The sequence below is a fragment of the Ursus arctos genome, unplaced genomic scaffold, assembly GCF_023065955.2.
Source record: "Ursus arctos isolate Adak ecotype North America unplaced genomic scaffold, UrsArc2.0 scaffold_17, whole genome shotgun sequence".
Taxonomy (NCBI): domain Eukaryota; kingdom Metazoa; phylum Chordata; class Mammalia; order Carnivora; family Ursidae; genus Ursus; species Ursus arctos.
The window spans coordinates 26,552,812-26,567,667 of NW_026622841.1; the positions used below are offsets into that span (position 1 = coordinate 26,552,812).

General features: G+C 37.4%; 1 protein-coding gene across 6 annotated transcripts in view; it reads right to left on the bottom strand.

Moving 5' to 3' along the window:
* ARK2N (arkadia (RNF111) N-terminal like PKA signaling regulator 2N) overlaps window positions 1-14,856 on the bottom strand; it is a 78,105-nt gene that overhangs the window by 35,161 nt on the left and 28,088 nt on the right. For all 6 annotated transcript variants that reach the window (XM_048218533.2, XM_026496244.4, XM_026496243.4 and 3 more), the window contains exon 2: window positions 7,587-8,371. In XM_048218533.2, coding sequence (XP_048074490.1) covers window positions 7,587-8,301 — 715 coding nt within the window. In that variant the 5' untranslated portion in view covers window positions 8,302-8,371. The remainder of the gene's footprint in view (window positions 1-7,586; window positions 8,372-14,856) is intronic.

Consider the following 14,856-nt stretch of genomic DNA (forward strand, 5'->3'; position numbering starts at 1 on the left):
GAACCATTGTATCCCTGAATATTTTCGCTGCTTTGACTTTAAAATTCTAAAAGCTGTTTTCACAGCTGACCCATAATAAATCAGTATACAATGAATTCTCAACTGATTCTTATCAAATGTTCTAATATTAAGTTAAAAAATATTCCTTATGGGAAACTATGTAAAGGAGATATACAACCCATGTATATACCTCTGGGTCAGCTTTTTACAAACCCTGGTCTATGGAAGTGCTAAAAGGTGTGCCTTTATAAAAGGGGGGGGGGCGCCTGGGTGGTGCAGTCTAAGCGTCTGCCTTCGGCTCAGGGCATGATCCCAGCGTTCTGGGATCGAGCCCCACATCAGGCTCCACTAGGAGCCTGCTTCTTCCTCTCCCACTCCCCCTGCTTGTGTTCCCTCTCTCGCTGGCTGTCTCTGTCAAATAAATAAATAAAATCTAAAAAAAAAAAAAAAAGTTTTGTGGTTAAGTTTAGGATATGCTACAAATCATATGCTCCTCCTCTCCTGAGCACATTAAGGGCTCTGACTTGTCCTACAGTAAAGAAACCTGTTTCCACATGGTCCAGCACTTTCCAACAAATGTGTGGACAGCGTACAGCTATTACTATCCAATAGGAAGTCATCTCATGGGATTCCAGTTTAGGGTATGTTCCTCTACATAGACTGTTTTATCCCTGAACTAGGTAAGATTATCTTTGGTTTGGATTGGATCTCCATAAAACTAATTATGCTGACCTCTTTTCTTCAGGGAGCTATTAAAAATGTTATCTCGTCAGACCACTCTTGACTACAGCGTTATCTAAAATAGCTTTTCTACCACATTCCTAGTCAAACTTTATCTCTTATATCCTGTTTATTATCCATAGTGTATATTCCTGATAGCATATGATAAATTTTAATCCGTCTCCTCAAAAAAAGATGAAGTTCTATGACAGCAGAGACTTTTCATTCACTGCTGCACTTACATGCTGCATAGCAGGTGCTCAAATATTTGAATAAATGACTGATGGAAATCAATCAATCTAGGCCTTAACCCATCTACCTATACCAAGAAGTCTTATGAAGAACAGCCCTAAGATATGCTCTATTGTATTTATTCCAGGATATTTCTGAAAATACAGTTTAGTTTATGTCACAGTGGCTTTTTATGAAGATGCAAAAAAAAAATTTCCCAGGTCTCAGTATTAAGAATAGCAGTGTTTCTCCTAGATAGTGAGAATCGTTGAATCCGTCACACCACCTCTTTTCAATGCCTAAACGGCTATGGAACGAATTTTTGGTCCAAGTCTACTTAGCAAATAAAAACCTCATGGAGTTTATTATTCTCTAAGTTCACATTATACCTTTTCCCCTGACTACTCCATCCCTTGTCCTCATATTTAAAAAAAAAAAAAAATCTTGTTTATACAAAAATTTTCTCAATCAGAATATAACTTTCCCCAAAATTTGTGTTTGGTTTATGGAAACACTAAATGAAATTTAAAGAGTATTAAACTTTTTTAAGCACTTAAGTGTATAAGACAGGAAATTAAGATACCTAGTACTTTGATCTGTTTTAGTTTCTGGTGCTGTTTATTTTTCAGCAGACACTGAAAAATGGCTGAATTCAGAAAACAGTGTAAGAATACTTATGCTAGGAATACTGAGGTAAGTTGCAGCCTCATAGAGATGACTATCAGCAATAAACACTGATAAACAAGACATTTTAAAGTATTAAAATCAAGGACCAATTAACTATATACTTGTCAAGACCCACAGAATGTACAACACCAAGAGTGAACCCTAATGTAACTATGGACTCTGAGTGATAATGTCATCAATGTAGGTTCATCACTATCTCTGGTGGGGGGTGCTGATAGTGGGGGAGTCTGTACATATGTAAGGGTAAGGAATATATAGGAAGTCTCTGTACCTTCTGCTCTATTCTGCTGTAAACCTAAAACTGCTCTAAAAAATAAAGTCTATTAAAAAAAAAAAAACAGGGACCATATTCTCACCTTAAACACACATATGTCCTTTTATTAATACTAAGATATATCCTACTTTGAGGAAAAAGACTTATTGAAAGCAAAGATTACACTTTTGCATTTACAAAGTTAATATAGGCACTCAACTTTAGGAAGTTATGAAAAGCAGGCCAAAAATAATACCTTAGTGCTTTAACATAAGAGATTGCCAAAGATACCCATCAGTAAGATTGCAAAGCTTCCAAATTTAAGATAACATTATCTAGACATTGTACCATAGAGAAAACCACATTTAAATAAGGCATGCTTTCAAAATAATCACTTACGTGGAGTAAAAGAAAAAAATGCTTATGCTTGTTAATTAATACAAAACTGTGCTGTGGTTTTTATAACTAATATGATTTTTAAAAACTAGATTCCACTGTTCATAACTTGATACCCATTAGCAGTAACAAACTGAGTCAGACTACCAGTTTCGCAATGATTTTTAGCTATGGGAGACTTAAACATCACTTAACTAAGTAGTAGCTCTCACCCCCGGCTGCTCATTGTAATCAGCTGGGGAGCTTTAAAAATGCATGATCTCACATGTAGGTAAAATCTAAAACAACCGAACTCATTAACATAGAGTAGACTGTGGCTGAATGGGGAGACAGGTGAAGGTGATCAATACAAACTTCCAGTTATAAGATGAATAAGTTCTCGGGAAGTAATATACAGCATGGTGACTGCAGTTAACAATGTACTGTATATTTGAAAGTTGCTGAGAGCAGATCTTAAAAGTTCTCAATACACATAACTAGGTGAAGTGCTAGAATTGTTAACTAAGCCTATTGTGGTAATTATTTTGCAATATATACATATATCAAATCATCACATTGTACCCCTTCAACTTACATGATGTTATATGTCAACTGTATCTCAAAAAAGCTGGGGAAAAAATGATGATGCCTTGGGTGATACCCAGAGATTCTGATTTAATTGGTCTGGAGTGAGGCCTGGGCATCATTAGTTTTAAATGCTCCCAAGTGATTCTAACCCATAGTCAGACTGAAAACTGCATGGATTTTACCTGCCTTGTTTACATTTACTAAGCTGAAAATGGGCAGTTCTCACCTGATTACTATGTCTTAGTGTTTTGTTATCGATGTATTTAGTGAGTCTCCTAAATAGCTACCAAAATACAGTAAGATTACAAGAGGCTTAAAATGGGAAGGTGGAGCTTTTAGCCACTTCATATTCAATCTAGGAAAAAATTTATAGGACTGCTGATGCGGGTTTGGGGTCTTCTCCCATGAATTCCCACTGCTCAATACAAAAATTTTTCAAGTACTTCAATCCCCAACAGGCTAAGAACCCTCACAAATCAGTAAGAAAAACAAAGTGGCAGGAGGAAAATGTGCAAAGAATGTGAACAGAATGTTTACCAAAATAACAAATGGCCAAACATGATTTTTCAGCTTCACTAGTGACCAAAGAAATGCAAAATAACACTAAGATACAATTCTTCCATCAAATCAGCAAGACTTTTTAAAAATATAAATATTCAATAGAAAGAATACACAAACTCCTGGATGCAATAAAATTAATATATTTTAAAAAAAGCAGTTTGACAGTATGTGTCAAGAGCCTTAAAGTATTCATAGCCTTTTCTCCTAATAGCAAAAACTAAAAACAGCCCAAAGGCCCAAGATTGGGGAATTTTTCTTATAGTTAGCTAAATAATTCAAAATCCTTACATTTTAGGGAGAATATTGTGTTTTGTTAAAATGTTCAAAACACAACGTTAAGAGGGAAAGAAGACAGAAGTATACATAGGGTGATAAATTTTGTTACATATTATGAAAGGCAACATACTCAAATGTTAACAAAAGCAGGATTGTGAGTGATTTTAATTTTCTACTTCACATTTTTCTATTTTCAAAATTTTCTACAAAGCGTTTACTACTTAAAAAATTATTTTTCATTTTCAAACAATAATTAATTGATGAAGCATAGTAAGTCTCTGCCTCAGAAACACTGTGAGGTAAGATAATAGCTTATCAGGATGCATTTCAGTGCATAAATGTGTATGGTGAGTAAGGGGTATTGGGATTCTGGCTTCAGTGGGACTGAACCTGGCCACACGGACTGAGAATCAGGTGATCTTAGACAGCTGTCCTCAACAGCCTCCCTGACATTCTCCGAAATAGAGCTTTTCTAAATGCAAAATGAGATTTTCTAAATGCAAACCCACCAAGAAAACTGACCCTTACCTACAAAGGTGGATACTATTTTTGGAACCTCAATCTGAAGAGGCATTTATATGGTGGACTATTAAACCACACAAAGCAGGTCATTATAGCCAAGACAAGATGAAGCCACCCTGAGGTTTACTCTATGCTAAATATTTATCAAAAACAGTTATGGGTGCCTGGGTGGCTCAGTTGGTTAAGCCTCTGCTTTCAGCTTAGGTTACGATCCCAGGGTCCTGGGGCAGAGCCCATGCCAGGCTCCCTTCTCAGTGGGTAGTCTGCATCTCCCTTTCCTTCTGCTCCCCCACTCCTGCTCTCTCGCTATCTCAAATAAATACATAAAATCTTAAATAAAAAAAAAAAAGTTATTGAAAAAACTTCTCCCTGTTGCCCATGTACGCTGATGGACGTGAGTCTGTTCAGAGAACTACTTTCTTGAACTAAATGAAGTCTGATGTCCATTAATCATATTCACTAAAATCAAAATTCTTTTCAGGAGCGGACTTTACAGAACTAGTTTCAACTTAAAGTGATTTTACAGAGAAGTGACGTCCCACCATAAAACTGCAAAGAGTGATTAAAAGTACAAAAAGGTCATCTATAATAAAGGAGATATTTGATTAAAAGCCCTGAATACTCAAGACCACTACAAAGTATTTTCACATTAATATTCACTACAAAATACTCTATTTTTGCTCATCTCTAAGTCCTCTAAATGCAAGAACTGCCAGAATTATCTCGATATGATATCTCCAAACAGATTCTTAAAACAGCAATACAGTCTCAAAAACCTCATGGAGACAATGATTTAGTGCGGATAATAAGTTGTCTGTCAGTTAACTGTTAACTAAAAAACACTCTTCATAAACATCTGTTTCCAGATATCGAACTCAATTAAGCATGATCATGCACTATAGAATACAGAAGTCTCTATCATTTTCACTCTTAAAGAAAATGCATTAAAAAATAAAAATGAAAAAAAGAAAAAAGAAAAGAAAATGCATTAATTGTAAATTTGGCATAAGAGAACATCTAGCCTAATTACTTCAATGTTTATGCTGCTGACAAAGCTTATAAATGAAGCATTTTCTGAATTACTAAATTAGTTGTACCTTGATGAAAAAGTATAGCAAGAATCTCAGTTTTTAATTTTCCTCTTGATTTCCATTCTGTATAAACAGCTTGATTCAAATGTCAACATCCAAGAGATTCTGTCAGGCACATCCAGTTTAAGTTCACCTGAATGTCCATGTTGCTGCACTCAAGTCAGTTCATAACTTATCCAATCTTTACAATTTATACAACTTTTCAACAATTGCCCTTGCTATTAGGTTGAGTGTATCCCCTTCCCTGAAGTCATAATGTGACTCAGGAAACTGACATATACATATTACATTAAAAATGCACGATGTCACAATTTTTTAGGGGTAGCAATATGGACAGTTGAAACGAACTTCCTAATATTTAAACTTAGGCTGTTCCATCTTTGCTGCTCTGCACACCCACTTACATGAACAGCACCTCCTGAAACTGTGCAGCATGTGCACAGTCCAGGCAGTCATATACGGTGGCCTGGCACCTTAACTACCATTTGATTCTCCAGGACTACTTTAGAAACTCTACAAACTTTCAAAAGCCACAATCTTACTACATGCTGTGAACAAGAGAAATTAAATCACAGATTCAGATTAATTTACTTTGGTGTTTTGATTTGTATACAATTCAGAATAGACAAGAAACAGACCACCAGTGTTTTAGAAGTTCTAAACACTGGTGAAAGTAGTCAATTAGCAAGGAGGTTTGGATAATATAAACAAAGCACACCTAACTATGTAAGCCAAACAGGAGAGTGCCCACAAACACATTTCTCATGCCACCTCTATAACTGGGTCTATTTTGTTCACCCACCTTCCTTTCCCTTTCCATAAGGAGACAAAATATTGGGGTGGTTATATAAAAATCTGTTTAGTGAGTGAAATTAAGCACTGTGTCATTATGATCTTGATTAACAGATCAGAACACAGGACATAAGAATGAACAAACAATTTTACAGGTGTTAAGCAAGCTTTTTAAAAAATATTACTATATGCAAAACTGAAATATACCTAGGACCTGCCTGAGAACAACCCCAAAGTCTGCTTCTCTCATGCATTCAACTGATGAACTTCAAATAAACCCCCTCCCCAGCAATTTTAACACAAGGAACTACCAAATAAATTCAACAGATATTAAAACAGTAAGCATTTCTAACTGTTAAAAAGTCATACTTAATATATGGATGAGACTTTTATTATTATAAGATGAACACCTATAGGATTGTTCTTGTTACTGAGTTTATGTAAGTTTGGTTGGCTACAGGTTTAATTAACCAATATGATTTTTCTTGAAATATTCTTTGTATATCAGCAATATGCTGTCTTCACATGTAGAAACAAACTTTTCAGAAAACTAGGAGGAAAGAACAGCCACCCATAAAATTTTATAAACCAAAACCTCCACCTCTTTAATGTAGCAATAAACAATGCTGTCGTATCTATTAAATGCCATGTAGTTTATAAAATGTTCCTAATCATAAGAGTCTCTTCAATAATGAGAATTTACCAATTAAGAACCATTCAGACCTCATGTTTCTTCCACCTTGAAATCTCAAGACTGCCTTTGTAGTACACAGTACCAGTCATGATAATATGGAGAAAGCAGATATGTCAAACATGTAATAAATTACACACCCTTACACCAATGAGAGCTAGAATAAGCAGATTTCTATCAAACTTCTTAAAGTTTAGGGGAGTAAAGGGAAAATACTGCAAAAAAGCATCCTTTCCAATGCAAGTGACAACTTAGAAAAATGCACAAGGATAACTATCTTATCATGCACTGAACGGGGAGGAAACTCATAAAACTACTGTTTTAGGAGGTACAGTTACTAGAAAACTTTAACGGAAGATAGAAGAACATGTCATTTCAGACACCATAAGCTCGAGTACAGTGGCTATATAATAAAGCAAAGTGCCTATTCCTGAGGAGAATTTACTTAGTAATAATGCTGAACAGTGAGTATTAAATCTAAGCAGTGCTAAAAAGGCAATGATGGGAGTTCAGGTAATGTGTTACACAGAGAGAGACTTGTGAGAAATTCCATTACTTAAAAATAATTTTGTCCCTATCATTAACCATTTAAATTTTTTTTTCCTGCTGACGTGCTAAAGTGCACAACCTCAGAACAGGTTTTTAAAATTGGCCATGTCTTGTTAACACACTGCAGTCTTCAAATTTACACAGAGCTGCAGGTCTCCTGGATTTTTTCAAGTGTCACTCATCTAACTGAGCCTGACAGCTTAGAAATGCCATCGGTTGCTCTACAGTCAGTTTAAAAAACATCCTCTACCTGGTATCTCTGCAGTGATTGTCTTGCTGCTCCCTGAAACCTCTTCATCATCATCTGATGAGCTCGTGCTTGAGTCACAAGTCAGGTCACTATCACTGGTACTACTGTCCTGCAATAGGTTATACTTCTTCCTCGCAGCAGCCTCCCTTTTCTGTCTCAGTAGCCTGATTCTCTCCTTGTGCTTTTGGCTCCGATGACCTTTAACCTTGGCGACTCGGCCATTCTGTTTATCACTGGATTGCCGGTTTTTCTTGGCAGCCATAGTAGATGTTTCACTTTCAGATCGGGAACGCCGAGACTTGCGCCCGACTGTGGCACCAGACACTCCAGAAGGGTCTCCTTCCACCGCTGTTTCTGCCTGGGAGGGTTCATTCTCTTCTGCAGAAGACAACGTATCTGAATCAGCCAGGTGACCACTAGAGGATGGGGAAAGCATGCAGTGATTAGAGGAGTCACTCTCATAAACTCGGCCAGTGGTCGGCTTGTCACTCTCTGTGGATGCTAACTGAGACTCAGAAGAGTCCCTTCTCAGTTCCATCAATAAGCAGGGCATTGAAGAAAGAACTGTAGAATCCACCACCCCATCTTTCTGAACTTGAGATTCCAGTTCTACAGATCCATCTTCCTCCTTAGCTGTCTCTTGTTCAGATGTTTTTGCTGGAACTTCAGACTCAATGAGTTCTTCAACTTTTCCCACTGCCTCCTCCATCTTCATTTCAGACTTTCAAATTAAATCATGGAGCAGAGTCTAGGAAACTAGGTCAAAGATGCAACAGGAAAGCAACCTGTACAAAAACACACAAAATCAATAAACAGAAATGGTAGATTATTTTAATCAACACAACATGCTTACCTTTCTAAATGAGTAGCAAAAGTTACCATCACACAGGCCTTTAAAATGTATCTGTCCTATGCTTAACAGTCAAATTCAAAGGACTTAGTACTATCAAAAAACTAGCATACACAACTACTAAAAATGGCAAAATATTAATCCTCAATTACTGAACTTGCAAGCCCAGCAAGGAACCAAACAAGGATTTTCAATTTTAAAACTTAAATTGTTCAAGAAAGGGATCCTCAAAACTCTGACAGAGTTAAATGTGTATGTTCTGACTTTAACATAAATGAAAAAGAATGCTTCAAAAAACCTAGTCTCAGAAACAAGTTAACCAGAATGATCACTTTTATACTCAAATCCTCAAAGAGAGGAAGTTACAGTGGAGTAACATCAAATGAACACACTTATATTTAAAACAAAAACAACAACTTCCAATTACACGCATTTGGCAAATGAGCACCCAAAGTAATTGTATGCACCAAACCTATCTGCTATTCCTCTCAGGAGGAGATGCTCTACAGGCGTATTAAGAGGCCAGGCCTGACTATGCTGTTTCCTCACAGTCCTTCCTAGTTCCCACATACCTCTCATCAGGCTGAATGTGACCCTAGTTTTCAACATGTTTTGTTTCATAAACAGCCACTAAATACTTTGTGAACCCAGAAAACCTAGTACACTCCAGTCTATGAATGACTTAAGGAGTTTAAGAGAAAACACCCTACATACATTTTCCACCTTATATGCTAACTTTTTTTTTTTTTAAGATTTTATTTATTTGAGAGAGAGAGCATGAATGGGAAGAGGGGTAGAGGAGGAGGGAGAGGGAAAGGGAGAGAATCTCAAGCAGACTGCTCGCTGAGCTCAGGGCTGGATACCAAGACCCTGAGATCATGACCTGAGCAGAAACCAAGAGTTGGATGCTCAACTGACTGAGCCACCCAGATGCCTCTATATGCTAACTTTAGAACCTAACGTCCTTCCCCTACTCAGTGTGCTACAACTCTGCTTAATCACGGAGAAACAGGACATAATCTTTAACCACAAGAGTTGTGACTTATACAGAGCAAACTTCATTAACTGGTGGTTTGGCTTTAAAAGGATGGTGATAAGAATGTGCACAGCAAGTAAATACCTCACTCTGTACACGTAATGTTACAGAAGGCAGTTAGCATGATGTCCCACTGGTAACAGACACAAACACTGAGCTAGATGGTGTGCTAATCAAGTGCCATAGACATCTTCATCACTTCACTCTATCAACTCTATTACTTGTCAGTGTAATACATGGTAGGCGGCAACTAGAAGATACTCAGAAAATCCTTTTATTGATCTAACATGCCAAGCCTACTTTTTGCTTACTATGAACATGAATACTCTATATTCCTATTTTTCTTTTTCATGGCCTTGATCTCAGCTGCTGATCAAACAGACGTTCTGATGAAGGCTCCTCAACACATTCATGAAAACCAGAACATTCGCAGCCACTGGAAACATTCACTAATGTAAAACAATCCCATATGTAGCTTATTTCATAAGCGTATTTATATCATTAATTTTTTACTTAAATGAAAATAAGCATAAATGGTGTTCCTAACACCACTCCAAAAGGAATGTAACACCTCTGAAAGCCAACAGAGGGAGTAAAAGTTAAAACAGCGAACAGCCAGTGTCGTAACTGAAGCATGCTGGCAAAACAGGAAATAAAATATTCAGATATTAAATACTCCAAATATGAAGAATAAACCAAGATTTTCTAACTAAATAACAACGAGAGCTGATTCTTCTGTAGAGAATGATGTTATATATTCCAGAATAAAAATGTTTCTTACAGCTGAAATACTTGAGAAATATATTCAAATAAAATTAATGTCAGCCATAAAGCACAAGAATCAAAAGTCTCAAATTAATTTCTGAAAGCAGGAGGCACTGGACCCTTTTGAAGTACGTAATATAACATCAGGTGGAAAAGTAAGTATGTTAATATGACCATAAAACTCCTGTTTGTTCAGTAAATAAATTGTGTGGGTAGGACAAATAAATCTAGACTGCTTTTCTTTGTAAGAAAACATGACATTATCATTGTCTTTCAGTATGACACCTCAATTGTCTTTCATTTCAAGATCCTTACATTAAGAGTTTACTGAGATCTACAATGACCTCTGCTGCCTAAAAAAAGCAGTTTTAATCACAAACACCAGCATCAATCATAAGCAGGACACCAGTTAGCTAATAGTGATATGTCCATACAATGTGGCCATAAAGGATGAAAAGGTTCTTTAATACACTAATATGGAGCAAATTTCAACACATAATGTTAAATGAATAAAAAAGATACATTATACCATTTGTGTAAATAAAGAACAAAATTATACATATAAGTGAGTTCCTCTGTAACGTACAGAATCTCTGGGAGGATACTTAAGAAAATAGTTAACGCCAGCTACTTTGGCAAGGAAAGAAAGCAAATAAGAGAACAGGAGTCAAAAGATCTTTTTACTGTACGTAGTTTTTACCTCTTGATTCTACTGCCATGTACAAGTATTACCTATTCAAAACCCCACTCAAACATAAAAGTCTACTGAAAAGTCTTCTAAAAAAGGGGAGTTGTACCCTTCTGCTCATGACACCAACTACTCTTCAGGTCAAATTTAGTCAGTTAAGTCTATTACAGTCTCCCCTCTGTAGTGGAATTTTCTCGTAATTCATAAAGCACACACACACACACAAAGTCACAGGAAGTGAAAATACAAGCTTTGACAAAATTCCCTGCAGTGGAATAAAAATAAAGTACCCTAAACACATGGGGGAAGGATATCATGTGTGCAGAGTAATCTTCCCCAAAAATCAGAGTATTTACTGCATATATTGTTTTAGTCTGGGGAAAAAACATGGATTTTCCTGGTAGAGGTAATCAGAAGTAGCTGGCAGTAGAAAAAGATACAACTATCAAATGATAGTTGCATCTTATAAATGGAATAAAAGGCTCTCAACCACGTGGTTTGACAGTAAATTCACAATGTAGTAGTAAATATATAACATATAGCATTTATTTTCTTAGAACAGCATTTTCTACCATGCTGTTCTTCCCTCCAGTCTAAAGGTGGTCCCCTTCTACATGGATATTACAGTTAATCCCCCCTTCATTTCCCTAGAGCCTAATGATTATTCTTTGGCATTCATCCACTTTTCACACTTAAACAGATCATCCATCCATCCATTTACTCATTCATTTGAAAAAATTCTCCCTTGTACTTACCACCTCAACCTCACATCTCCTCCAGAAACCGCTCTCTTCTTTCACAACCTCATTAAGAGAGCTGTCTAAATTCCATGCCTCTATTTCCTTACCTCTCATACTCCTCCAACCCAATCCCATCTGACATCTTCTTTTATTAAACCTGTAGAACAGTTCTTACCGGGGTCATTAATGACCCTGGTATATCCAAAGCCAACCAACAGTTTGGCTCTCATCTTCATGTCTGAGCAGCATTCTGTTTAACCACTCCCCTCTCCTCTTTAAGCTAATGTTTTTCTTTGGCTTCCAGGTTTCCTTTCTTCTGGTTGCTCCTTCTCAGCCTACTTTATAGACTTAACTTCCTCTACCAAACCTCGGGCATTATTAGTCCTAGGACTAGGTCCTTTTCACACCCATCAAAGTAACCCTTGTCTACATGCAGTTTCCAAAACCATCCCTATACTAGTAATTCTGTCTCTCCATCTCAGCTCTTCTCCAAGCTCTATACCAGTCTACCCAAAAAGCCATTTACATCTGCATTTAGATTTCACAAAGGCACCACAATCTCTTCATGTCCACAACCAAATTACTCATCTCTGAATTACTCTGCTCCACTCTGCTCCTTCTCTAGCCTTCCCTAGCTCAGTAAAAACAGCACCACTATGGGGCACCCGGGTGGCACAGTTGGTTGAGCATCTGACTCTTGGTTTCGCCTCAAGTTCTGATCTCAGGGTCATGAGACTGAGCCCCACATCGGGCTGCGTGCTGACTACAGAATGTGCTTAAGAGTCTCTTGCCCTCTCCCTCTGTTCCTCCGACACTGCATGCAAGCTCGTGCGCATGCTGTCTCTCTCTATATATTTTTTAAATAAATAAATAAATAAATAAATCTTTTTTAAAAAATAGCACCACTCTTACTTCAGTTGCTCATGTCAGAAACCTGAGGGTTATCCTTGACAATGCCTTCTCCTTTACTCAGTGCATACCATCATTCACTAATTCCTATCAATCCTACCTCAGATTTCTAGCCTACCATTCTCCATCTCCACTGTCAACCACTCTAAACACAACCTCCACAATTTATTTTTCAATGGAACAACCAACAATCATCATCTCCTCTCTCTCTATATTCAGTGTTCTCCTGCCCACCAACCTGTGCTCTATACAGCAGGCAGAACAATATTTTACAAGGCAAATATAACATGTCTTTAGAAAGAGTTTTTTTAGATTCCACATAAACAGAAAGTATTTTATAAACGTTTTACAAGAGTAGGGGGATGACCAAGAGGAGAGTAGTTCAAGGCAACCTGAGTCTTATCTGAGTTTCTCTCTCCTCTTTAAAAAGGATTATATGCAATAATTTTAAAAATCAGGCTGTCAGGGGTGCCTGGGTGGCTCAGTCAGTTAAGCACTGCTGTCTTCATTTGGGCTCAGGTCATGATCTCATGGGTGGTAAGATCAAGCCCTGAGCTCAGTGGGAGTCTGCTTGAAGGGTCTGGCCCTCTGCCCTTCCCCCACTCACTCTCTCGAGCGTTTGCACTCTTTCGTGCTCTCTAAATCAATCTTTTTTAAAAAAAATAAAAATAAAGGGGTGCCTGGGTGACTCAGTCAGTTAAGCATCTGCCTTCAGCTCAGGTCATGATCCCAGGGTCCTCGGATTGAGCCTCACATCAGGCTCCCTGCTCGACAGGGAGTCTGCTTCTCCCTCTCCCCCTGACCCCTCTACTACCCCACTCGTGTGTGTGTGTGTGTGTGTGTGTGTGTGTGTGTGTGTTCTCTCTCAAATAAATAAAGTCTTTAAAAAAATAAATAAAAATAAATTAAAAACAGGTTGTCAGTTCTGGACAATCAAAATGCAGCATTTGTGTTATGAGTCCTGTGTTCATTAAGAAACTAAGATGACAAAAGATGAGGACAGGTAGGAGAGCTAAACCATGGAAAGGAAGCAATATACCGCCTCTCTGAGACAGAGAAGTGGAAAGCACTAACTGAAAAGAAGTGGAAAGTACAAAGTATAAGGCTAAATGAAGCTACTGTGAAAATCTGGAGGGAGTTTCCCTCATATCAGACCTCATTCTTGGTCAGCAAAGTTTTGCTGTGTTAAGTTTAATACAAGGTGAAAAGAGCAGGTTTGGAGTTTTGTGAAAATGGAAAAGGATTGTAACACTTGCTACAGAAAATGTGAGGAGAATAAAACTGCTAAGCACAATAATTTACATAGTGTCAAAAAGAATAATTTGCAATACTACTCAATTTCCACACTAGGTAGGAACCATTAACACAAACTTAAGGGGAGAAGGTAGTGTGTGATTGCTCTTCCCTGCTCAAAACCTCTGCCCACATCTCCAGTTTCATCTTGGGCCACTCACACCCTAACTTCTTCCAGATACAAAGAATGTATCGTGAGCAGCTTTTTCAGATCTCTGGCCTTTCACATTCATTTTGTGCCTGCCCCCGTCTTGCTGGCTACTCTGCACAGGTATCAGAATAAGTATCATTTGCTTGGGGTAGCCTTTGGCACCTTACTAATAGGATCTCTGTTATATACAGATTACACACCTATTTTCTTTCACAGCACTTTGCATAATTATAGTTAATTGTGTTATTGTTTAATGTCCATCTACCATACACAGGGACTTATAAAGATTTAAAGAAATAAAAAATTATATAAATGAAAAACCACATAATCCCCCAGCTTATTTATCTCTATGATTAATAGGCAAAACAGACCTTAAGACAGAAATTGTCAAGACAAAAGGTATCAATCTAATTTTCATGCCCTGATGATAAACATAAAAGGAATCTATGTAAGTTCCCTCTGACTACAAATTTCTCAAAGTAGAAAGCAACGTCATCATTAAGAGTGAGGATGAATGAGGTGGTGTTGAGGCTGATCAGAAGACCGGGTGTGAAAAAGTATTGTGAAAGTGAAGACACTACAGAAGGACAGTATATGATTTTCAGACAATAATAAGGGCCCACCGTAAGGGTTGTAGCATGAACTTCAAGTGAGACTGGCACACACAGGTATGTTCTTCTCCTCTGAAATTCAGCTGTGTAAGTCCAAGCACAAAGGAGGAAGAAGTTGGGTTTTAAACAGAATTCTAGTTTTACCAAGCAACTAGATCAGTGCAAGAAAGAAACAAAAGTGTATACAAGGAAATGACTGTAACGATACCAACCAGAAGGTACAGGGC